The 27,231-nt window shown below is 44.4% G+C and overlaps 1 protein-coding gene across 1 annotated transcript in view; it reads left to right on the top strand.

Moving 5' to 3' along the window:
• The first annotated feature begins 370 nt into the window (after positions 1-370).
• The window catches only part of LOC144496972 (class I histocompatibility antigen, F10 alpha chain-like), a 35,243-nt gene continuing 8,382 nt past the window's right edge, over positions 371-27,231 (top strand). The window contains exons 1-5 of the mRNA XM_078217631.1: positions 371-440; positions 18,977-19,237; positions 21,197-21,472; positions 22,270-22,536; positions 25,430-25,534. Coding sequence (XP_078073757.1) covers positions 374-440; positions 18,977-19,237; positions 21,197-21,472; positions 22,270-22,536; positions 25,430-25,534 — 976 coding nt within the window. The 5' untranslated portion in view covers positions 371-373. The remainder of the gene's footprint in view (positions 441-18,976; positions 19,238-21,196; positions 21,473-22,269; positions 22,537-25,429; positions 25,535-27,231) is intronic.

The raw sequence follows: 27,231 nt of genomic DNA, 5'->3' as shown, positions 1-27,231 counted from the left end.
TGCCCCCCCCCCCCCCCCAGCCCCCGCGTAACCTACACATCTTGGGACACTAAGGGACAATTTAGCATGGCGAATCCACCTAATATGCACATCTTTGGAGTGTGGGAGGAACCCGGAGAATCCTGAGGTATTGTGTTGATCATAATATTACTCATGATCCTTGAAAAAACTATTTTACACACCTATCGCCGGCCCGACAAGCAGACTTTGGACTGTGAGCCAGTCAGCGAGAGAACCACTTGCTAACCAGTGACGGCTCCGCAATTTCTGACTGCGATTGGACGGGAGGGACTCTCACTCACCACTTGTGAGTGAAGCTCAGCTCGCCTTTTTTCACGGAGTCCCAATCTTACCCAGTCGGTCGCTGAGAGGAATGGCAGGCGGAGTGCAAGGAGTGTTTCTGTCGCTTGCGCTGTGTTTCTATCGGGTACAAACAGTTGGTAAGTACCCTGTTCCGGCTGCTTCATTGAATGTCGACCCCGCTGGCTTACCGGGATCATCGACTGCAAGAGGCTTGTGGATCACATCTGATGTTTTCAGGATGGGGGACGGAATAGTCTGTGCTGAACTGAGCTGTGTAACTGAGCGATTTCTGTCAGACTGGTCTGTTGTACACTTGCAGCATTTTCTGTTATTTATCCCAGATTCCGTGTGTGTGTACCTGCTGCCTTTGAGAAAGAATCATTTGGATTCGAAACGTCAGCTCTTTTCTCCCCTTACAGATGCTGCCAGACCTGCTGAGATTTTCCAGCATTTTCTCTCTTGGTTTCAGATTCCAGCATCCGCAGTAATTTGCTTTTATTATGTGTGTACCTGTGCCTGTGTGTGTCCCTGTGTCAGTGTGTGTATGTGTTTATCCTTGCTCCAGGCGTAACACTTGCATTTACTTTTCGCCGACGTCCCAAAGTATTTTACAACTCCATCCCATAAACATTCTTCAGAAAATGTGAAAACGTACCTTACAGGACGGTACAGGTCCTCTGTTGAGTGATTTGCTCTAAACTTCGGGTTCTTTTGGCACACTGGCTTCCGCACCACACTTGCCATTTCATGCTATATTTACAATCTATATTTACATTTCGTGTCAGACATTCTGTGGTGCATGGCGCTGGAAGGGGGTTAAATGCTTTCTCCCTCCTTGTTGTGCGATGGTGGGCGGATCCATTTCGAAGCTTTTTGCAGCCAAAAGCGTGTTATTAAAACTCACTCGTTGTTGTAATGTGAATAAAAACTCAGCAACTAATTGGCTCACCAGAACCGATGACTAACAATTAACCAACAGCCAGATTTGAATGGCGCCGGCTGACACTCGTGTGTTTATATATATATACTTTTCAATGCCTGGGCAAAGTTTTTTGAACAGTTTTGGTCATCCTTGAAGTGTTAAGACACTTCTCAATCTTCTCCAAATGTATTGCTGACGCTCGTGTGTTTTTATATTTGGGGGTGCGAATGGCCCAGAACCATAGAAAAGTTACAGCACAGAAGAGGCCATTCGTCCCATCTTGTCCATACCAGCCCGAATACACCCAGGTGCCCTTTCTAACACCACCTTCCCGCACCTGGCCAAAGTTTATAGCACTTAAAAAGTTAGTTGGATCCTCACCTGAAGATCTTAAGGTTTCTCCCTCCATTCCCAATTCGGGCAACAAATTCCAGAACTCACCACCCTCTGTGTAAAAACGTTCTTCCCCATGTCCCCTCGACACCTACTGCCACAGATCTTGAATCTATGTTCCTGGTCCTAGAATTCTTGACAAAGGCAAACAATTTTATCCTAGCCACTCTATTTCTTCCCCTCATAATTTTGTACACCTCTATCAAGTCTTTGTTCCAAGGGAAACGACTCCAACCTCTCCAGTCTCTCCTTATAGCTAGCCCTGGCAACATTCTTGTAAACTGTGTCATATTAAATACCAGTGTATCACCAGTTCCAGTGACTGGGGTGAGGGAGGAGGGGTTACATGTGGTGAAGGTGATATTAAAGGACCCGCGCAGCACAAGGGCTCCCTCTCCTTCACACCTGGGTGGGAGAGACACGGTAACCACTTTGAAATGCACGATTTCCTAGAAACATAAGGGCAGCACAGTGCACAGTGGTTAGCATTGCTGCCTCATAGCACCAGGGTCCCGGGTTCAATTCCAGCCTTGGATCACTGACTGTGCAGAGTTTGCACATTCTCCTCGTGTCTGCGTGGGTTTCCTCCGGGTGCTCCGGTTTCCTCCCACAGTCCAAAGATGTGCGGGTTAGGTGTATTGGCCATGCTAAATTGACCCTAGTGTCAGGGGGATTAGCAGGGTAAATATGTATGGTGACGTGAATAGGACTTGAGTGTGATTGTGATCTGTACAGACGCGATGGGCCGAATGGCCTCCTTCTGCCCTGTAGGGATTCTATAGAAGATAGGAGAAGGAAGAGGCCATTTGGCCCTGCTGCGCCATTCATCACGATCATGGATGATCGTCCAACTCAATAGCCTAATCTTGCTTTCTCCCCATAACGTTTGATTCCATTTGCCCCAAGTGCTATATCTAGCCCGCCTCTTGAATACATTCAACTACTTCCTGTGGTAATGAATTGCACAGGCTCACTACTCTTTGGGTGAGGAAATTTCTCCTCATCTCCGTCCTAAATGGTCAATCCCGGATCTTCAGACTGTGAGCCCTGGATCTGGACAGAACCACCATCGGAAACATCCTCCCTGCATCTACCATGTCTAGTCCTGTTAGAATTTTATAAGTCTCTATGAGATTCCCCCCTCATTCATCTGAACTCCAAAGAAAACAATCCTAACCAAGTCAATCTCTCATCATACATCAGTCCTGCCATCCCAGAATCAGCCTGGTAAAACGAAGCTGCACTTCCTTGACAGCAAGAACATCTTTCCTCAGAAAAGGAGACCAAAACTGCACACAATATTCTTGGTATTTCCAACAGCTTCACAAACTAGGGGCTTTGGAAAACCCATGCATTCCAGTTAAAATTAATCAGTAATAATTTTCAGTTCAACTCAAGACACTGCATTATTTTAAGCAGGGAATGTTATCTCCATGGGGCTGTTTGCATTTCATATAATTCTAACTTTGAAACTACCCAAATGTTTTCGTCGACTGTGGTCTCATTGACTGGGATTAAGAATTAGCATGATTTTATTTCTCTCTCAAAGGGTGAATCGACCCTAAACCCACTCCCACCTTCCCACCTATGTAGCACATCTTGAAGAATTATTACTTCCCCAGGGTAGTATTGAACCTGAAACTTTTCAATGCCTGTGCAATGTTTTTTGAACACAGTTTTGGTCATCCTTTAAGTGTTAAGACACTTCTCAATCTTCTCCAAATGTAATGTGGGTGTGATCCGTGGCTAGCCTCAAATGCAAGTTTCCATTGTTCTGTGATTCTGATAAAATAATCATCTTTAGCAGAGATGCACATTCATCCCACAAGCTGTCGTCTAATCATTCATTGGTCACATAGACATAAGTAGCCAGGCATAAGAGGAGACGAGCAGCATGGGCTTGAATAACAGCAGCTGTGACACAGTAGCTTCGAGGGAAAGCTGTACTGAATTGCAGCAATTTCGCTGGATCCGTGGCAGTGAACAGAATGCACCCAGTGAGACCCCATTATCTAGAGGGGCGATTTTTGCATTATCTGGGTGGTTTCCAGCAAGCATAATGAGAGAGAAGTGCAATTTACAAAGAGAAGGATTTCCGGTAACACATGGGTGGCTGACAGCAAGCATACATATAGCAGATCGACTGACAGAAAGTTCAATCAGAAGTGTCTGAGGTTCGCTTAACTTTCACTGTCACCAGAGTGTCACCCTGACTGTTGGTCACTAAGCCGGAGGCACAGATTAAATATGAAGTTTACATGGAGCCTCGACTGGGGAATTTGCAGAATACACAAAAAATGGCCGTGTTGAGGATAGCTGTCGACACCAGAATGATATCAATCAGAAATACTCTCTTCGACCTTCTTCTGCCGGGAAAACAAGATACAAAAGTTTGAAAACAGATAAACGAACAGCTTTTTCCCTCCTATCATCAGACTTTTGAGCTGATCTTTCTCTTCACCCTACCTGTAACTGCAACACTATATTCTGTACCCCATCCTTTTCCCTTTCCCCCCATGTACTTTATGAGCAGAATATTTTGACTGAATAGCGCACACGAAACAATACTTATAGAATCATAGAAACCCTACAGTGCAGAAGGAGGCCGTTCGGCCCATCGAGTCTGCACCGACCACAATCTCACCTAGGCCCTACCCCCACATATTTTACCCGCTAATCCCTCTAACCTACGCATCCCAGGACTCTAAGGGGCAATTTATAACCTGGCCAATCAACCTAACCCGCACATCTTTGGACTGTGGGAGGAAACCGGAGCACCCGGAGGAAACCCACGCAGACACGAGGAGAATGTGCAAACTCCACACAGACAGTGACCCGAGCCAGGAATCGAACCCGGGACCCTGGAGCTGTGAAGCAGCAGTGCTAACCACTGTGCTACCGTGCCGCCGGTACTTTTCACTGTATTCAAGTACATTTGACAACAGTAAATCAAATCAAATCAATCAGTGGTTTGATTGAATGGGCAGGGGAGTAGCAAATAGAATTCAATTTGGAAAAGTGTGAGCTTATGCAGCTAACAAGGACAAACAGAGCAAGGGAATGCTCAATAAATGGAGGAATATTGAGGATGGGGTGGGGCAGAAGAAGTGAGAGACCTTGGACTGCATGTCTGCAGGTTGCTGAAGGTGACAGGACAGGTGGACAAGTTGGTCAAGAAAACATAATGTTTTACTTCATGGAGCGAGGTATTGAATACAAAAGCAGGAATGCCATGATAGCACTTTATAAAACTTGTTAGGTCACAGCTAAAGTATTGTGAACAGTTCTGGTCACCAGAACACAGCAAAGTAGTAATTGCTCTGGAGAGAGTGCAGGGGAGATATACAAGAATGTTGTCGTGGCATAACAAGTGCAGCTATGAGGAGAGATTGGCTGGGCTAGCATAGTTTTTATTGGAACATAGGAGCTAAGGGGTGACCTAATTGAGGTGGATGAGGTTATGAAGGGTTTTTATAGGGGAGGCAGGAAAAACTAGTCCCCTAGTTTAGGGGTCACTTGGGGGCATAGATTTAAGGTGATTGGTAGAAGGATTAGAATCGCCATGTGGAGCAACTTTTTCACCCAGAAGGCACAGATTATAAAAGCAGGGAGGTCATGCTGGAGTTGTATAGGACTTTGCTGAGGCCACAGCAAGTGTGCTGTGTGCATTTCTGGTCGACACATTATCAGAACGATGTGATTGCATTTGGAGGGTGTGAAGAGGAGATGCTGCTTGGGATGAAACATTTAAGTTATGAAGAGAAGTTAGATAGGATTGCATTGTTTTCATTGGAACAGAGAATACTGAGGGCTGACCTGATTGAAGTGTACAAGATTATGAGCGGCATGGACAGAGGAGAAATACAGAAACATAAAAACTAGAAGGAGGAGAAGGGCTTTCAGCCCTTCGAGCCTGCTCCACCATTCATCCTGATCAACAAATTCAATATCCTGATCCTCCCTTCCCACCATATCCCTTGATCCCTTTGTCTTCTAGAACTATATCTAATTTCTTCTTGAAGTCAGGTGAAGTTTTGGCCTCAACTACTTTCTGTGATAGTGATTTCCAGAGATTCATCACCCTCTGGATGAAGAAACTTCTCCTCACCTCAGTTTTAAAATGTTTACTTCTCATTCTCAAACTACAACACCTAGTTCTGGACTCCCTACCATTGGTAACAGCCTGGTAAACCTTCTCTGCACTCCCTCTACAGTAAGGACATCCTTCCTCAGATAAGGACACCAAAACTGCACACAAAACTCCAGGTGTCACCTCACCAAAGCCCTATATAATTGCAGTAAAAGCAGAAAATGAATGGATAAGGAGTAGCTGTATCCCTTAGTTGAAGGGTCAGTCATGAGGGGACACAAGTTCAAGGTGAGGGGCAGGAGCTTTAGGAAGGATGTGAGAAAAAACATTTTTACACTGAGAGTGGTGACAGTCTGGGATGTGCTGCCTGGGAGTGGGTAGAGGCGGGTTGCCTCATGTACTTTAAAAAGTACCTGGATGATCACTTGACATGTGGGTAGGTCAGAGGGATTAGTGGGTAAAATATGTAGGGATATGGGGGTAGGGCCTGGGTGGGATTGTGGTCGGTGCAGACTCAATGGGCTGAATGGCCTCTTTCTGTACTGTAGGGTTTCTATGATTCTATGATTCTATGTCATAACATTCAAGGCAATGGGCCAAGTGCTGGTAAATGGGCTTCGGAGGTAAGGTGTTTCACATGTGTCAGTGCAGACTCAATGGACAGTAGGGCCTTTTACACACTGTGTGATTCCATGATTCTAAAGTGGTGCACATTTGAAATTCAGTGCCTATGTTTGCAGTCGAGGCCGAAACCCTCTCAACTCATTTAAAATACACTTGGATCTGTATCTGAAGTGTTGTAAACTGCAACGTTATGGATTTGGTGTTGGAAAGTAGGATTAAAATGAGTGGCTAGTTCTTTTCCTTCCTCTTTTCTGGCCGGTGCAGACACGATGGGCTGAATGGCCTCTTTATAAATTCTCAAATATATTTTTTATGCTTCCATGATACACTATGCTGGAGACCTGTCGTTTTATGGTACATGGCGTTAATGACCAATTGTATCTGTGAATTTTCGCAAAAGCCAAATTCTGCTGTACAGTTTCTGGTCATTGAAAAGGTGGTCATGATGTGGAGATGCCGGCGTTGGACTGGGGTAAGCACAGTAAGAAGTCTCATAACACCAGGTTAAAGTCCAACAGGTTTATTTGGTAGCAAATACCATAAGCTTTCGGAGCTTGCTGCTCCTTCGTCAGATGGAGTGGTCTCTGTTCTCCAACAGTGCACAGACACAGAGTCGCTGAGCAGAAACTGATAGCCAAGTTCCGCACACATGAGGACGGCCTAAACCGGGATGTTGGATTTATGTCACATTATCAGCAACCCCCACAGCTCGCCCTGGTCTTGCATAATCTCACCAGCTGTTCTGTCTGGAGACAATACACATCTCTTTAACCTGTGTTTAATGTTCCCTCCAAACACATTATCTGTACCTTTTAAGACCTGGCTGGCTGTAGAGATTTGCATTCTAATTAGTATTCTGTAACTTGATTTCTGAGTCTGTGCACTGTTGGAGAACAGAGACCACTCCATCTGACGAAGGAGCAGCAAGCTCTGAAAGCTTATGGTATTTGCTACCAAATAAACCTGTTGGACTTTAACCTGGTGTTGTGAGACTTCTTACATTGAAAAGGTGGACATACAGACACAAACTGCACAGTGTGGCTGCTAATACACCACTGCTACCAGTCTCAGATTTGTACAATGTGATTGTGACAGGCAGTGTCGGTTGTGTGATGCCCATGTTGAGTTAAAGGGAACCTTCGCAATTCGAATAATTAGAAACAGCTCTTCACTAACCCGGGCATAAATAACACCTACAGGGGAGTTCAGGACACATCTCTTTATGACTGACATCAATGTATATTTTTCAATTCATTTTGGGACATGGGCATCGCTAGCAGGCATTTATTGCCCATTCCTAGTTGCCCCGGGCGGGGGGGGGGGGGGGGGGGGGGGGAGGGGGGGCACAGTTGAGGGGCATCACAGCACATTTCTGTGGTTCTGGATTCACATGTAGACCTGACCAAGTAAGGACTGCAGATTTCCTTCCCTAAAGGACATTAGTGAATCAGTTGGGTTTTTTCTCGACAATCAACAATGGTTTCATGGTCATCAGTAGATTCTTAATTACAGAATTTTTTGATGAATTCAAATTCCACTATCTGCCATGGCAGGATTAAAACCTGGGTCCCAAAAACATTAGTTCAGTTCCTGGATTAATAGTCTAGTGATAATATCACTAGGCCATGTCCCTAATAGACGCCCAATGTTCAGTTATCAGAGATCAAGCTGGGAGAGTTCTAAATTCTGTCTTGGCATACACAGAAATGTAGAAAATATGAGCAGGAGTGGGGCAATCGGCCCATCTTGCCTCCTCTGCCTTCTGTTATGATCATCCAACTCAATATCCTCCACAAATGGAAACATAGAATTATGGATTAAACCAGACCCCAAGTGCCTCCTAACACATATATATTCAAAGCCAGTCACAAAATATTTGTAAACAAGGAGGTGGCCTGATTAAGCGTGCAATCATATACCATTTTCCCTTATGGAATATTTTATTTCAGGTAACAAGGGACAATACTGGCAATTTACATTAAATAAATGCACTGTGGAAAGTACACACAGAGAACCGGTGATATTGAGAAATTTAAATCAAATGGGCTCCTGTTTCCTTTTCTCTCCTTGTTATCTACAGTTTTGCATTTTAGTTGAGATCTTAACTCTGGTTGGCACTCCCTCCATTCTCACCACTGAGGAGAACTCACCCACCTGAAACTTTAAAACTTTCCCCCTCTACAGATATTGCCAGACCTTCTGAGCCTTTCCAGCATTTTGCTGTTTAGATTTCTGCTTTGTTGCCTTCTGCTGTAATGCCCCCCCCATTTAATTTACAAAAAATATCTATTGATTTTACCTTCATGTCAAAGGATAAGTTCCCTTCTTATGGGCACATCTTGGGCACTTTGAAGGAGATTGTGTCTATTTATGATGTTTTTGGAATAGCTCCAAGACATTGAACAATGACAGGCTAATCGCATGTATGATGAATGATTAAGTTTTACCTTTGTTTATTCATGTCAGAAGTGGGCTTATATCAACATTGCAATGAAGTTACTGTGAAAATCCCCTAATCACCATACTCTGGCACTTGTTCAGGTATACTGAGGGAGAATTTAGCATGGCCAATGCCCCCAACCAGGGCACCTTTCGGACTATGGGACGAAACCCACACAGGTAAGGGAAAACAAGCAGACTCCACACAGACAGTGAGTGACCCAACCAGGAATTAAACCCAGGTCCTTGGCACTGTGAGGCAACAATGCTAACCACTATACCACCGTGCGATTACATGTTGAGATGTGCTTCTGCTGGGGCAGAAGGTGGACTGAGCTCGTCCTCCTATTAAAGCAGAGATTGATAGATTTCTGATTAACAGTAACGTAAAGGGTTGGTGGGATGCTGGATGTCTCAGGCATTGAAGTGTCCGATCGAGCTATGATCATATTAAGTGTTGGAGCAGGGTCGACGGACAGAATGGCCTCATCTTGTTCCATGTTGCTGACAAGCGTTCGCAAACACACGGCTTGCTTAAGGGAGCACCTGTACATTGTTGGGGGCTCTTTGTTCGATGGGCTGTGTTAGTTCAGTCGTCGTGTTACTGAACGAGTGACCCTTTCCCAAATTTTGGATTAATAATCCAGGCACCGGGAGATGGTATAGCATTTTGAGAATTTGAATGTAGAAACACACACACACACACACACACACTCATCCTGACATAAACGTTTGAAGTGCTGGCGGATTTCAAAAAATAAACGGCTCAACTATCTACTGCTGCAATTGAGACTGGCTGATCTGTGACTCTGGCCCCACAACTGGGCTCTTAGCTGCCGACTCCAGAGTGGCCAAATAGCTCACAAATGGACAATAAATGGCGACCTCGCCAGCAGCACCCACAGAAAGAAATGTCCCACAAGCTATGTTATTTCCATGAAACTTATGAAAGGCTGAATTTGAATCAGGGGCATTTTTCTGACGCATACCCCATTCGGTGAGTGAAAAAAAGAGTCATGTCCTTGCATAGAGAGTCATGGAAAAAAATCCCAGTAAATTTGACCATAGTTTCGGGTTTTTGTTGTCACAAAACTCGAATAAATGCAGCTTTGCAATAGCGGCTCACACACATTCTGGAGTCCTCAAAGAGGCAGTGCACTTTGCAACATGGTTACATTTTCACATAACACCAGCTCAGCTTCAGGTGTTCGGCCTGTTCAGATGAACTGTCAATAACCCAACACGGGACATCAGCCTAACCACAAGATAGACCCATTCCCACCTCCACCGCCGCCCCCACCCCCCACCCCCACGCCCCCCCTTCCTTTCATAGACCCTGGCTTGTGATTAATCGTTGGAATGCGCGCTCCAAGCAACTCTATTGTTCGTTTCCTCAGTGAAAAATGAGAGGAATTTCCCCAATCCTGAATCACATCCAAACTGCAGATTAGCGAATTCGGAGGAAAGAACACCACAGCGGGGGAGGGAGCGGGGGCGGGGCGCGGGGGGCGGTCTATAGGGATCAAATACAGTGACCGACAAGGGACGAAAGACAGTCTGTCTCTCAGACGGAGACGATTTTTGATTTGATTTATTATTGTCACATGTATTAGCATACAGTGAAAAGTAATTAGAGACAACGAAATAAATACCCAGGAGTGTCACTGAGGAGAGAGGTAGAGTGGGGCTTGATCGATGGAAAGAGACGATAAAAACTGTAAGTTAGAGAGACAGAGAAATGAGCAAGGAGCACAGTGAAAGTCATAGTGAAAGAGAAAACAGAAGAGAAAGACATACACAGAGAATGAAACACAAGGTGAAGCTATACGAAGCCTTGTTTCGGCCGCATTTGGGGTATTGCGTGCAGTTCTGGTCACCACAGTCAGAAGGAAGTGGAACATTTGGAGAGAGTGCAAAGAAGGTTCACCAGAATGTTGCCTGGTCTTGAGGTTGTTGACTATGATGATGGATTGTTGACTATGATGACGGATCTGGGCGTGCAAGTCCACAGATCCGTAAAAGGTGGCAGCACAGGTGGAAAAGGTGGTGAAGAAGACATATGGCATGCTTGCCTTTATTTGACGGGGCATAGAGTATAAAAGTTGGCATATGATGTTGCAGTTATATAGAACGTTGGTTAGGCCACATTTGGAATACTGCGTCCAGTTCTGGTCGCCACACTACCAGAAGGACGTGGAGGCTTTGGAGAGAGTGCAGAAAAGGTTTACCAGGATGTTGCCTGGTATGGAGGGTATTAGCTAAGAGGTGAGATTGAGTAAACTAGGGGAGGTTGAGGGGTGACCTAATAGAAGTTTATAAAATTATGAAGGGCACAGATAGGGTGAACATTTGGAAGGTTTTTCCCAGGTCAGAAATGACAAACATAAGGGGTCACAAGTTCAAGGTAAGGGGGCAAGGCTCATTACAGATATGCGGGGGATGTTTTTTACACAGAGGGTGGTGGGGGCCTGGAACGCACTACCAAGCAAGGTGGTCAAGGCAGACACACTAGGATCATTTAAGACTTATCTAGATAGCCACATGAACACACTGGGAAGAGAGAGATACAAACGGATGGTCTAGTTAGGAACACATGATCGGTGCAGGCTTGGAGGGCCAAAGGGCCTGTTCCTGTGCTGTATTGTTCTTTGTATGAGAGGTTGAATAAACTAGGATTGTTTTCACTGGAAATACGGAGGCTTGAGCGGAAATCTGATAGAGGTCTACAAAATTATGAGAAGCATAGGCAGGATGGATAGTTAAAGGCTTTTTCCAAGGGTGGAATTGTCAGTTCCAAGGGGGCACAGGTTCAAGGTGAGAGGGGGAAAGTGTAAGGGCGATGTGTGGGATAATTTTTTCTCACAGAGTGGTGGGTGCCGGTAATGCTCTGCCAGGGAAGGTGGCGGTAGCAGGCACATTTACAACATTTAAGAGGCATCTGGGGGTGGGTACATGAATCGGGAGGCAGATGAAGGGATTTTTTTTAGTTTAGTTTTTAAAATTTAGTTGGGTCATCATGATCGGAACAGGCTTCGAGGGCTGAAGGGCTTTTTCATGTGCTGTACTTTTCTTTGTTCTTTGTTTTGTTCTTTCATGAAACGTAGAAAGGGCTCGATCAGGAGAAAGGACACTACAGAGCGATAAGCGGAGTAATTTACTTTGCCCTCTTAGGGATGTGGGCATTGTTGGTTAGGTCAGCACTTATTGCCCATCCCTAGTTGCCCTTGAGACAGTGGTGGTGAGCTGCCTTCTTGAACCACAGTCATGTAGGTACACTCCCAGTGCTGTTTGGGATGGATTCCAGGATTTTGACCCAGCGACTGTAGGAACAGTGATATATTTCCAAGTGAAGATGGTGAATGACTTGGAGGCAAACATCCAGTTGGTGATGTTCCAACATTTCTGCTGTCTAAGTGGTAGAGTCATGGGTTTGGAAGGTAGTGTTGAAGGAGCCTTGGTTATTTGCTGCAGTACATCTTTTATATGGTATACAATGCATCGGTGTTGAAGGGTGTGAATGTTTAAGCATGCAGTCATGGCTTTTTCTGGACGGTGTTGCACTTGAGTGTTGTTGGAGCTGCACTCATCCAGCCAAGTGGAGAGTATTCTGTTGCTCTCCTGATTTGTGCCTTGTCCAATGGTGGAAAGGTTTTGGGGAGTCAGGAGGTGAGTTACTCATCGCAGGATTCCTAGCCTCTGATCTGCTCTGGCAGCCACAGTATTTTGTTTGGTTAGTCCAGTTCAGTTTCTGGACAATGGTTACAACTAATTATTGATCGTGAGCAACTTAGTAATGGGAATTGTGTTGAATATGAAAGAGAGATTTTTTAATTCTTTCTTGCTGGAGAGGGTGATTGCCTGGATCTTGGGTATGGCGTGAATCTTACTTACCAGTTATCAGCCCATGCCTAAAAATGTGTAGGTCTTGCTATATATGGATATTGGCTGTTCTGAATCGCAGAGGCAAGAATGCAGACACAAAGAGAGAGAGAGAGAGATGGAGGTACAGAGTGAGAGAAGCGTGACAGAGGCACAGCAAGGTACAGTGTCAGAGAGGTAAAAGGAGTGAGAATGAGATAGATTGTCCGAGAGTTGGGTGCAGGCAGAGACACATCTACACATTGATAGACGAACAGAGAGGATGCAGGCGACACACGCACGCGCACAGGCACGCACGCACACAAAAACAGGAAAGAGACCCGATATCAGTGTTGCTATACGCAATATACTCTATAAACTAAGGAATCGGGGACACTTTCCAAGGCCTGGTCTGAGATATCCTGTGTCTTTTACAGGGTTCATTAAACCAGGAATTGATTCCTGGGTAAAACACGACAAGTAATGCACTGCAGGGATTCTATGTATTCCAATGTGGTTACCCCAATCTCTGGAAGATGAGAAGTAGTGATCCACCGGGATCTTTGCTAACCACCTTTGAAACAAACATTTCGTGCAATTTCAGCAGTTGCAGATGGCACCAAATTGGGGTTCAGGGTGTTACTGAGGAAGAATGTGAAACATGATTACACGTCAAGCAGCTGGAGCACAAACATCGATTTTTCAAGATAAGCTAAATAAGTGAATGATGAATGCAGGATTAGGAAGATAATGCTGACAAGGTTTGATGAAGTTGCTCTCTATGTTTTTAAGTGCCTCATTGAATTTTGTGGGGGTGAACTTCAAGGAATGTGAAGGGAATGAAAGACTCACAGAGGCAGCATCCCACATTCTCACAATACATTGTGTGAACAAGTTATTCCTCGATTGAAATTGAACTGATCTTGATTCAAATTCTGCATTTATGAAAATCTATTTCATTTAGCTTGGGGACATAGTTTACTGTGTAAGGAAACGCAAAAAAAAAAGCCTATTGCAAGGAAAAATTTCACTGGTGCTAAGTTCTCTGGGTGCAAGTTCAACAACCAAAACAGGCCAATCAACATCAAAACAGTCTAATGACTGACGACGCTACATCATAAAGTAGTTCACGAGATTCATGACTGTTCAAAGTTCTGTTCATAATTGGCATTTACTGTGCCACTTTACAGTTCTTTTCCAAGATATGCTGTTTTATGATTTTTTAGCACAGAATGGATATAACCTTGATAGGTATGTCCCTGTCAGGCAGGGAGGAAATGGCCGAGTGAGGGAACCATGGTTCACGAAAGAGGTGGAATGTCTTGTGAAAAAGAAGAGGGAAGCTTATGTAGGGATGAGGAAACAAGGTTCAGATGGCTCGATTGAGGGTTACAAGTTAGCAAGGAATGAGCTGAAAAAGGGGCTTAGGAGAGCTAGGAGGGGACATGAGAAGTCCTTGGTGGGTCGGATCAAGGAAAACGGCAAGGCCTTTTACTCTTATGTGAGGAATAAAAGAATGACCAGGGTGAGGTTAGGGCCGGCCAAGGACAGGAGTGGGAACTTGGGTATGGAGTCAGTAGAGATAGGCGAGGTGATGAATGAATACTTTTCTTCAGTGTTCATCAAGGAGAGGGGCCATGTTTTTGAGGAAGAGAAGGTGTTACAGGCTAATAGGCTGGAGGAAATAGATGGAACATAGAACAGTACAGCACAGAACAGGCTCTTCGGCCCATGATGTTGTGCCGAGCTTTATCTGAAACCAAGATCAAGCTATCCCACTCCCTATCATCCTGGTGTGCTCCATGTGCCTATCCAATAACTGTTTAAATGTTCCTAAAGTGTCTGACTCCACGATCACTGCAGGCAGTCCATTCTACACCCCAACCACTCTCTGCATAAAGAACCTACCTCTGATATCCTTTCTGTATCTCCCACCACGAACCCTATAGTTATGCCCCTTTGTAATAGCTCCATCCACCCGAGGAAATAGTCTTTGAACGTTCACTCTATCTATCCCCTTCATCATTTTATAAACCTCTATTAACCTCAGCCTCCTCCGCTCCAGAGAGAACAGCCCTAGCTCCCTCAACCTTTCCTCATAAGACCTACCCTCCAAACCAGGCAGCATCCTGCTAAACCTCCTCTGCACTCTTTCCAGCGCTTCCACATCCTTCTTATAGTGAGGTGACCAGAACTGCACACAATATTCCAAATGTGGTCTCACCAAGGTCCTGTACAGTTGCAGCATAACCCCACGGCTCTTAAACCCTGTTAATAAAAGCTAACACACTACAGGCCTTCTTCACAGCTCTATCCACTTGAGTGGCAATCTTTAGAGATCTGTGGATATGAACCCCAAGATCTTTCTGTTCCTCCACAATCTTTAGAACCCTACCTTGGACCCTGTAATCCACATTTAAATTAGTCCTACCAAAATGAATCACCTCACATTTATCAGGGTTAAACTCCATTTGCCATTTTCCAGCCCAGCTTTGCATCCTATCTATGTCTCTTTGCAGCCTACAACACCCCTCCACCTCATCCACTACTCCACCAATCTTGGTGTCATCAGCAAATTTACTGATCCACCCTTCAGCCCCCTCCTCTAAGTCATTGATAAAAATCACAAAGAGCAGAGGACCAAGCACTGATCCCTGCGGCACTCCGCTAGCAACCTGCCTCCAATCCGAAAATTTTCCATCGACCACCACCCTCTGTCTTCGATCAGACAGCCAGTTACCTATCCAATCGGCCAACTTTCCCGCTATCCCACACCTCCTCAGTTTCATCATAAGCCGACCATGGGGGACCTTATCAAACGCCTTACTAAAATCCATGTATATGACATCAATGTTTTATGATGTTCGGAGGGAGGATGTACTGGCAGTTTTGAATAAACTGAAGGTCGATAAGTCCACTGGGCCTGATGAAATATATCCTAGGATTCTTTGGGAGGCAAGGGATGAGATTGCAGAGCCTTTGGCTTTGATCTTTGGGTCCTCACTGTCCACGGGGATGGTGCCAGAGGACTGGAGAGTGGCGAATGTTGTTCCTCTGTTTAAGAAAGGGAATAGAAATGACCCTGGTAATTATTGACCGGTTAGTCTTACTTCGGTGGTTGGTAAATTGATGGAAAAAGTCCTTAGGGATGGGATTTATGACCATTTAGAAAGATGCGGATTAATCCGGGATCGTCAGCACGGATTCGTGAAGGGCAAGTCATGCCTCACAAATTTGATTGAATTTTTTGAGGAGGTAACTAAGTGTGTTGATGAAGGTAGGGCAGTTGATGTCATATACATGTATTTTAGTAAGGCGTTTGATAAGGTCCCCCATGGTCGGCTTATGATGAAAGTAAGGAGGTGTGGGATCGAGGGAAAGTTGGCCGATTGGATAGGTAACTGGCTGTCTGATCGAAGACAGAAGGTGGTGGTGGATGGAAAATTTTCAGACTGGAGGCAGGTTGCTCGCAGAGTGCTACAGGGATCAGTGCTTGGTCCTCTGCTCTTTGTGATTTTTATTAATGACTTAGAGGAGGGGGCTGAAGGGTGGATCAGTAAATTTGCTGATGACACCAAGATTGGTGAAGTAGTGGAAGAGGTGGAGGGCTGTTGTAGGCTGCAAAGAGACATAGATAAGATGCAAAGCTGGGCTGAAAAATGGCAAATGGAGTTTAACCCTGATAAATGTGAGGTGATTCATTTTGGTAGGACTAATTTAAATGTGGATTACAGGGTCAAAGGTAGGGTTCTGAAGACTGTGGAGGAACAGAGAGATCTTAGGGTCCATATCCACAGATCTCTAAAGGTTGCCACTCAAGTGGATAGAGCTGTGAAGAAGGCCTATAGTGTGTTAGCTTTTATTAACAGGGGGTTGGAGTTTAAGAGCCGTGGGGTTATGCTGCAACTGTACAGGACCTTGGTGAGACCACATTTGGAATATTGTGTGCAGTTCTGGTCACCTCACTATAAGAAGGATGTGGAAGCATTGGCGATAATGCAGAGGAGATTTAGCAGGATGCTGCCTGGTTTGGAGGGTAGGTCTTATGAGGAAAGGTTGAGGGAGCTAGGGCTATTCTCTCTGGAGTGGAGGAGGCTGAGGGGAGAATGAATTTATAAAATGATGAAGGGGATAGATAGAGTGAATGTTCAAAGACTATTTCCTCGGGTGGATGGAACTATTACAAGGGGGCATGACTATAGGGTTCATGGTGGGAGATATAGGAAGGATATCAGAGGTAGGTTCTTTACGCAGAGAGTGGTTGGGATGTGGAATGGACTGCCTGCAGTGATAGTGGAGTCAGACACTTTAGGAACATTTAAGCGGTTATTGGATAGCACATGGAGCACACCAGGATGATAGGGAGTGGGATAGCTTGATCTTGGTTTCAGATAAAGCTCGGCACAACATCATGGGCCGAAGGTCCTGTTCTGTGCTGTACTGTTCTATGTTCTATGTTCTACAGCTAGAAAATTGAAATCCGTGTGTGCAGGGCACAGTCAACCCTCCATATTCCATTGATATCCAATTCAGATAAATGGAATGATAGTCACAGTTCACTCCATGAGTCCCATTTTATGCCTAAATTATGTTCCCCCATTAAACACCCATTCCTCAAAACATTGCAGAGTTGAAGCTGACAAAATTCCTATCCTTTTCCAGGGGTTCTCATGGAGGTACCATTGCCCACCCTCTGAAGGGTACAACCCATTGGGTGCAATGTTGTGACATTAGGCTGCTTAGAGACCATGTTCAGGATATATGTCCCTCTGCAACAATTGTTTCTTTATTCTGCTGTTAACATGGACTTTGAACCAATGCTTTGTGATATTAATGCTATCGTTGCCACTCCCATTGCCGTATTGTCCATCAGATCTTTATTAATTTGTTGACCCATATGACCGGAAGCCATGTTCCTGTCACAATGAGCCCAGCAGCTTATTGAAGGGGAAGAGAGCCATGTCGCATGAAAGAATAACTAATTGTAACATGTTATGGTTCAGGTCAGAAACTCAAAAGTGTTTTATGGAGCCTGCCTTGATCATGAGTTTTGCATTTTGAATTTGGCCAGGATAAGCATGATCGGTTTCACTTCAGGTATGATTCAAATGACCCACTTATCAAACAAAGTTTGTTTAAGAATATCGTTGTCATGTATGGAAGGAAAATTAGCAATATCTTTAATCAATTACAAACAAAAACAAAACAACCGCAATAATGTATAACCCTCAACAAATAGATCTAAGATGTTCCAATGAAAACCAATCCCATAAACATCCCTTTAAACAGGTTCAACACAGCAAAGGCTAATGCTCATGTGATAGTGGAATTGTGTCCTTTGGATGTATTCTGCAGTTCTCTTGACAGACTCAGAACAGTTTGAAGTCAGAATAGCTTCCCAAAACACCAGGGAGAGAGGGGAGTCAAGCCACCAACAGCACAATCTTTCCTTCAGGAAGAGAAGATGCATTGCTTTCAGCTATGCAGCAGAACTTCAAAAACCGGGAGAGGGAGAGACTTTTTTTCAGCTTCATGCCGCTTCTCAGACTAAATGCTGCAGCTCAAGACTTAAAAAGAAAGAGCTACTGTCACCTGACCTGCAAACACACTTCCCCCTAACAATGCAGGGTAATAAAACTAATTCCATTGTAAAAATTAACAACCCCCATTAAGCCACTTAAGGAGCAATGAAAGGACCTCTCCAGCCAACTTGGCATCAATGACATCAGCTGAGAGCTACAGAGAATATGATTTTTAAAAAAACTCTTAAAGGTACACTAACGTCACAAACACAAAACACAGGAATTGTGGGCTAACAACAAGGAAAATCCTCAGCCTGTCAGCATCCAGTGCTCCCAGAGACCTTGTCCTGATTGGGCGATTTGATTTTTCTAATTACTTTAAAACTTTGCTCCTTTGAACCTGCGTTTGGTGGTCACATGGCGGCCGTCAGCTTTGTGGACCCCCTTGGAGACCCTTCAAGGAGACCCAGTTTGGGAACTCCTGCTCTATGGCTTTGTAATGCTGGGCGCAGTGCCTCACTAAGTTGACAGAAACTTCCCATTGCTGAGCGATTAAGTTAAAAGTTGAGTAGATAAATTAGATGATTGAAGTAATTTATTCAAATCATCTTTATCTTGAAAATGGAAATAAACATGGAAGTGGATAGAATTTGCTCATTTTGCCGTCACCGCATTGATGTCTTCGCTCACGATTTACATTTTCCTGTGTAAAATATTTGGGATTGTCCTCTCATTTCAAACTCTTTCCCAAGTTGTTCCGCCAGCTGATGTTCCTAATGTTTGATTTGTCAATGAGAATGTTCTCTCTTTTAAAATTTGTCCTAGCGTCTCACTCTCTGCTCTATCAGTACATCCTGAGCCACGGGCTTGCGGATCTCCCACAGTACAGTGTTATAGGGCTTTTGGATGGCTGCGAGACAGATTATTATGACAACACTATCAGCACAATTGTTCCAAGGCAAAAATGGATGGCGGAAGCATTTAACAAGAACTACTGGGAACATTGCACCATCACTGAAGCTGGTTTCCACGGAATCATCAAGGGACAGTTTGACAGTTGGTTGCGGGAGGAAAACCAAACAGCAAGTGAGTTAATTAATTTCAGGTCAATGGAGTGACCGACAGGGGCATTTTTATTAACTTTGGGGGTTAGTGAGTCACCCATTATACTACCTGCCTGAATTTCCATGCGGTTGACATTCTCACACTCTCGTTTGCTTCTCATGGAATCACAGAATGGTTATTGCACAGAAGGTGGTCCTTTGGCCTATCGTTTCAGCAACGGCACTCCGATTAAGTAACTCATCTGGCACCAATCCCCCTGAAACACTTCTCTCCAGAACCCTGCGCTTGCTTCCTTTTCAGAAAGTAGTCTCATTCCTCTTTGAATGCTTCAGTTGAACCCACCTTCACCATGCTCTCAGACAGAGCATTGCAACGCCTAACAACTCATTCCATGAAAAAGTTTCTCCTTGCTTCTTTATTAATTACATTAAATCTGTGCCCTTTCCTTTTGGATCCTTCCAGCAGCGAGAAGAGCTTCTCCCTATCTATTCTGTCCAGACCTCTTGTGATTTGGAATTTCCTCTCAACCATTTTCCCAGATTAAACTGTTCAAACTTATCCAATTTATCTTCATAATTGAATCTCTTCATCCCTCGAATCATTCTTGTAATATTTTCTGCACCATCTCGAATGTATTCAAAGTATTGTGCCAGAGCTGGAAACTGAGGCCAAAATGGTTACATCAGCAAATTTAGTGTAACCTCTTGTATATTATCCTCCCATCAATAAAACCCAAGATACCATCTGCGTTATTTACTGCTCCCATGATGGACGGCACGGTGGCATAATAGTTAGTACTGCTACCTTACAGTGCTAGGGACCCGACTTCAGTGACTTTCTGTGTACAGTTTGCATGTTCTCCCTGTGTGGATTTCCTGTGGGTGCTCTGGTTTCCTCCCACGCTTCAAAGTTGGGTGGGTTAGGTTGATTGGCTGTGTTCAATTGGCCCTTGAGTGTCAGGGGTATTAGCAGGGTAAATACGTGAGGTAAAAGAAAAATACTATGGATGCTGGAATCTGAAACTAAAACAGAAAATGCTGCAAAATCTCAGCAGGTCTAACAGCATCTGTGAGGAGAGAATAGAGCCAATGTTTCGAGTCTGGATGACCCTTCATCAGAACGGTTTTCTTTCTTCAGAACAGTTCTGACAAAGGGCCATCTATACATGAAGCGTTGGCTCTATTCTCTTCCCACAGATGCTGTCAGACCGACTGAGATTTTTCAGTTACATGGTATTGTGGGGATAGTGCCTGGGTTGTTGTTGGTGTAGGCTCGATGGACTGAATGGACTCCATTTGCACTGTAGGGATACTATGAATCTATGTAACCTGTCCTGCCACTTTCATAACTAATGGACAAAACACCCAGGTCCTTCTGATTCTAGTTTACGTTGATTTATTAATTTCACAAGTAGGATTACGTTAACACTGCAATGAAGTTACTGTGAAAGTCCCCAAGTCGTCACACTCCGGGACCTGTCTGGGCACACTGAGGGAGAATTCAACATGGCCAGTTCATTTGACCAGGATGTCTGTCAGGCTGTAGGAGGAAAGCGGAGCACCCACAGGAAACCCACGCAGACATGGGGAGAACGTGCAGACTCTATACAGCAAGTGATCCAAGCTGGAATTTGAACCCAGGTCCCTGGCACTGTGAGGCAGCAGTGCTAACCATTGTGCCACCGTGCACTTCTGCACCCCCATTAGAGTGAATCCTTTATCTTACAATGTCTTTCCATAGTTTTCCTCCGAAAATGGATCACTTCACACTTCTCTCCATTTGCGCTCATCTTTATTTGAATCCAATTCTAGATATACTGGACCTGGGGACAGTGTTGTATTGCATAAGGGTTTGTGTACCTATTACAGCTTTAATAACCATCGAAAGACAATGCACATTGAGTGAAGGAGAAATTCTCACATTTGATGTAAATAACTGTGAGAAAGATTTAAGCATCCATCGACTGAATTGCCATTTCAGGTATCCATTACGTACAAGGACTGTTTGGCTGTGAGCTGAATGGTAACAAAGCGAGCAGTGGGATTTTGAAGTTCGCTTTCGATGGGAGGTACATCTTGAGCTTTGATATAAACACCTTGGTTTGGACTGCACATGATCCAGTCGCTGAGGAATTAAAAGCGAAGTGGGATAAACTGAAAGACATGAGCCTTTATTTCAAGAGCCTGCTCGAAAAGGATTGTGTGAATCTGTGGTGGACATACTATGCTTTTGGAAACACATCCCTCACCAGAAAAGGTAAGTTGAGGGCAGCATGGTGGTCAGTTATAAGCCGGCTGTTTGAATACAATAGATGAGGCAATGATTACAAAAGCAGCAAAGTCATGTTAGAGTTGTATAGAACTTTGGTGAGGATGCCACTAGAGGACTGTGTGTAGTTCTGGATGCTACATTACAGGAAGGATGTGATTGCACTGGAAGGCGTGCAGAGGAGATTCACCAGGATGTTGCCCAGAATGGAACATTTAGGTTGTGACGAGAGGCCGGATAGGCTTGGGTTGTTGGAGCAGAGAGACTGAGCTGCGACCTGATTGAGTATACAAGATTACGAGTGGCTAAGGAGCAGCTATTCCCCTTAGCTGAAGAGTAAGTCACAAGAGGACACAAGTTCAAGGTGAGGGGCAGAAGGTTTAGTGGGAAGGTGAGGATACACCTTTTAGCCAGGGGATTGTGAGGGTCTGGAATGTACTGCCTGGGAGGGTGGGAGAGCGAGTTGCCGCACATCCTTTAGAAAATATCTGATGAGCACATGACACGGCGTAACATTCAAGGCTATGGGCCAAGTTATGGTAAATGGGATTAGGTGGGAGGTCAGGTGCTTCACACGTGTCGATGCACATTTGATGGGTCGAAGAGCCTTTTCTGCACCCTATGATTCTATGACATTGGAGACGTTCTCTGCGTCTTATAACAGATGGCTGATTCGATGTTGCCTGTTTCACATTGGAAGCAAAAAGCTAAGCTTCCCACTCGATTTCATAGTACAATGTCCGGTTTGCACATTACTTGAAAGTAATTCTCAGTCTCTCATCCAGTTATTCCCCAGGTTTCAGTCACTGCCAGGGAAGGGCCTGGTTGGTTCCTACACTGCGCCGTGCGTGGATTTCACCCACAGTCCATCAATGTGACCTGGCTGAAGAATGGATTACAAGTCCCCGAGACCAAATCTACCGGCTTGCTGCCCAATGAAGACGGAACCTACCAACTGACTACAACCCTCCAGTTTGACCCGTATGATGGGAAGCAGTATTGCTGTCACATTGAACACAGCAGCTTGCCGGGTGGGAAGACTGTTGCTTGGGGTGAGGACACATTTCCTGATGATGTTGTAGTCCAGCATGTGCGGACCCAACCATTTTCTTTTCGATAACTCACATTATTTCTTTGTCATACAAGCTTTATCACCAAATAGACAAAAACAGGGAGCTGTCCAGTCCCCTGAGATTTTACCGCTTAACGGTTTGACGGAGGGGGGGGGGGGGGAGGCTTTGGAAGAAACATCGAGTTAGGTATGTTCGAGAGCTGAGTTCCTTCTTGGGCAAGGTAGTTTTGCAGATTTCGTAGGCAGCGTAGACTTCACCCTCCATAGTGAGGCCCATGGTTAGCCTGTGGAGCACTACATTCACCACATGTACTGGTATCCCACTGTCTGCCTCGGATATCTTTTGGTTCTCGGAAACATTATTCTCCACTGTCTGCAGTTGGCTGTGAAAGTTGCTGAAAGGCCCCCCCCCCCCCCCCCCCCATTCCCAGGGGACAATGCTTTGAATCGTGCGATCACATTGACCAGCTCATAAGACCATAAGATATAAGAACAGAATTAGGCCGTTCGGCACATCACGTGTGCTCCGCCTTTTGATCATGGCTGATATGTTTCTCAATCCCATTCTCCCGCCTTTTCCCCGTAACCTTTGATCCCCTTACCAACCAAGAAACTATCTATCTCCATCTTAAATGCATTCATGACGAGCTGCTCATTTCGCTGCATTTTACACACTTCCATCTTTGTTTCTACCCGTCTGTCTGTCAGCTAACTTTGAAACTGCTGAGAGCTGTCAAGGTTTCAAAGTTTCTGCACCAATTTGTGAACGTGTCACTTTGATGATAGATTCATAGAATAGAATCATAGAATTCCTACAGTGCAGGAGGCGGCTATTTGGTCCAATGAGCCTGCACCGGAAACAATCCCACCCAATCTTTATCCCTGTAATCCCATATATTTACCCTGTTAAACCCTCTGGCATTAAGGGGCAACCCTGGCACTGTGAAGCAGCAGTACTAACCACTGTGCCACCGTGCCGCCGATTGGCAGTGAGCGGGTCGCACCTAATGTTATATCATAGCACATGGGAATGTTTAGCATTGTGTTGATTGTCAGTTCAGTACTGAACAAAAACAAAGACTGACCAGCCTCCTGCATATATCCCTCCCTCTCTTTGTCTTCCACTATGTTGCTGGGTAACTCGCAGGGTAACTCACCTTGTCACCCTTCGAATGCCATGAACATTTCAAGCTGTGGATCTGCACATAATGCGCAGAGTTGTGGATGGATTTCGGATGATAATATTCCAACATTAAATAGAGAAACATCCTGGCCAGTTGAATCTTACCTTTCCTAGCTACCTCCCTTCCAGCCATCAGCTCCTACCCCCACCTATACATTTATAGATATTTACAGCACAGAATGAGGCTATTTGGCCCATCGTGTCCATGCTGGTCAACAAAGAGCTCACTGCACTACACCCATTTTCTAGCGCTTGGCCCAAGGCCCTGGAGGTTATGGTAGCGTAAGTGAATATCGAATAATTTGTTAAATGTTAGGAGAGTTTCTGACCCAACTACCCTTTAAGGCAATGAGTTCCAGACTCCCAGCTTCCTCTGTTTCTCCTCAACTCCACTCTTCTACTTCTGACCTTAAATCTATGCCTCTTTGTTATTGACCCTTCTACTAATGGAAAAAGTACCTCCCTACCTACCATATCAGTGTCTGTCATAATGTTATACACTTCTATCTGGTCCCCTCTGAATCTTCACTGTACTAAGGAAAACAACGCCAGCCTATCCAATCTTTCCTCATAGGTCAGACCCTCCAGCCCAGACTGCATCCTGGTGAATCTTCTCTGCACCCTCTCTAGTGCAATCACATCCTTCCTATAATGTGGCACTTACTCATTCCTATTTTCTCTCTCTGACTTGCTTACTCTTTTGCCAGTCCTTTCTTTTCCCTCCTTCCTCTCCTCACAAATCCCAATTCTTACTCATTGCTCTCGAATTTGGGTCAACTGATGCTGTGGACAAAGACACTCAATCTCTCAAAGTATTGCACAACAAATCTCCTATGACTTTACCATGTTACCACAAAAGTATCAAACTGTACTACAAAACTTTAGCATGCCAGGCATCTAACTTCATTAGATACACATTATTCAACCTCTGCCTTTACTTCATTATGCACAAAACGTCTAAACTCTGACTTCGTTAATTACAAAGTAACTAACCGCTGACCTACTTCATTCTCCACAAGGTATTCAAAGGGTATGAAAGCTTCACAAAATATCCAAACTCACGACTTGGAATTAGAAATCCTATGTGAGGTGAGGCCAACTGATTGGATTCCCCTACTGATGGGCTTTGTTCTGATGTCCCAGAGTCCCAAACTTGGTGTCTTGCTGCTTGTTCTGCAGTGGGTGATCCCGGGTCACTGTTGTCAATGTCTCTGAATCTCTTCTTCTCATACAGATGTTGCTGCCACAGACCATGCTTCCAGTAACATATTCACAGGACAGACACTAATCAATTACTGTGGTCTTGGTCATGAGTGCTCAAGTGTTATGCCTCTGTCACGGATCGTAATTCTCTCAGGAATACGACACGCAAGGGCCACTGTCCAATCGATTCCTGTATTTATTCTTTGCTGCTCTCACAGTACTTAGCTTCATATAGAGTTAGCTCTTTTAACCAGCAGGCTTTGCTGACGTCTTCAGTTTGCCTTTATGAATACCCATCAGGCTACATACTCTTCCTCCATGTCCTACCTCCTAAATACAATAATATATGATGAACTAAATGGTAATGGGATACTATTCACATTAAAACCTCTATCATCATATAACATGAACAGTGTCAGAAGTGTAATATAGGATTGCCTATTTGCATAGAAAATTATATTTAATAAATCCTTTCAATATATTTCAGAAGGAAAGATGAAGAAAGACAAACACATAGGACTGATTGTCGCAGTAGTGGTGGTGTTACTGGCAGTCATTGTTTTCATATATATAAAATGGAGAAGGCGAAGAGGTAAGGCATGGACATGTAAAAAAAAAGCAGACATTTTGCAGATCATCGTTTCTCACCCAGAAGTGTGATTAAATTTAGAGTGAAAATATCAGTTATGACGGGGTCAAATGTCCCATGGCTTAACTTGCCTAAAGACTGTACTTTCATCGAGGAATTAGTTTCGAATGGAAGTAGTAATGATAAGGTTAAATCTATTCTCAATACAGCATCAGTTAGAGCACTGTGTGCAGTGTTGAGCTTCCCATCATACGGTCTCATTCAGCATTAGGAAAGCTACAGACCAGATTCACTAAGATGCTGCCTACCTCAGGTGTGCACTGTCGCAAGTAGTGGGTGTCTCAATAACGAGAGCTATCCAGACAGTTTAAGCTATTAAGATAAGGAGTGATAGAACTTGAGAGAAACATTCTGCCAATATTTACAGGAATGGTTCCAGCCATGAGAAATTTCAGGTAGGAGGATAGGTTGGAGAGGATGGAAATGTTTTCCTCGGAGATGAGAAGGCAAAAAGGAGATTTGATAAAGATATTCAAAACTATCAAATCAGAGAATCACAGAAAGGATATAGCACATAAGGGGGCCTTTCATTCCATCTGGTCCATAGCAACCAGACAGGTGCCCTTTCTAATCCCATCTTCGTACAGGAGGGGAGTGGATGGAGTAGATAGGGCAAAATTGATTCAATTCCTATCAGGATCAAGAGTTAATGTTATTTAGAGTGATAGTCATAGAGTCATAGAGGTTGACAGCATGGAAACAGGCCCTTTGGCCCAACTTGCCCATGCTGCCCTTTTTATTAACCCCTAAGCTAGTCCCAATTGCTCATGTTTGGCCCATATCCCTCTGTACCCATCTTACCCATGTAACTGTCTGAAGGCTTTCTAAAAGACAAAATTGTACCCGCTTGTACTACTACCTCTGGCAGCTTGTTCCAGACACTTACCACCCTCTGTGAAAAAATTGCCCCTCTGGACCCTTTTGTATCTCTCCCCTCTCACCTCAAACCTATGACCTCGAGTTTTAGACTCTCCTCCCTTTGGGAAAAGATATTGATGATCTAGCTGATCTATACCCCTCATAATTTTATAGACCTCTATAAGATCACTCCTAAGCCTCCTATGCTCCAGAGAAAAATGACCCAGTCTATCCAGCCTCTCCTTATAACTCAAACCATCAAGTCCCAGTAGCATCCTAGTAAATCTTTTCTGCACTCTTTCTAGTTTAATAATATCCTTTCTATAATAGGGTGACCAGAACTGTACACAGTATTCCAAGTGTGGCCTTACCAATGTCTTGTACAATTTCAACAAGACGTCCCAACTCCCGTCTTCAATGTTCTGACCAATGAAACCAAGCATGCCAAAAGCCTTCTTCATTATCCTGTCCACCTGTGACTCCACTTTCAAGGAGCTATGAACCTGCACCCCCAGATCTCTTTGTTCTGTAACTCTCCCCAGCACCCTACCATTAACTAAGTAAGTCCTGCCCTGGTTCAATCTACCAAAATCCATCACCTTGCATTTATCTAAATTAAACTCCATCTGCATTCGTCAGCCCACTGGCCCAATTGATCAAGATCCCGTTGCAATCCTAGATAACCTTCTTCACTGTTCACTATGGCACCAATCTTGGTGTCATCTGCAAACTTACTAGCCATTCCTACTAAATTGTCATCCAAATCATTAATATAAATGACA

This window comes from Mustelus asterias, chromosome 8 (genome assembly GCF_964213995.1).
Source record: "Mustelus asterias chromosome 8, sMusAst1.hap1.1, whole genome shotgun sequence".
NCBI lineage: Eukaryota > Metazoa > Chordata > Chondrichthyes > Carcharhiniformes > Triakidae > Mustelus > Mustelus asterias.
Note: the sequence above shows the minus strand (reverse complement) of the source record. Positions and strands in the feature narration are given on the sequence as shown.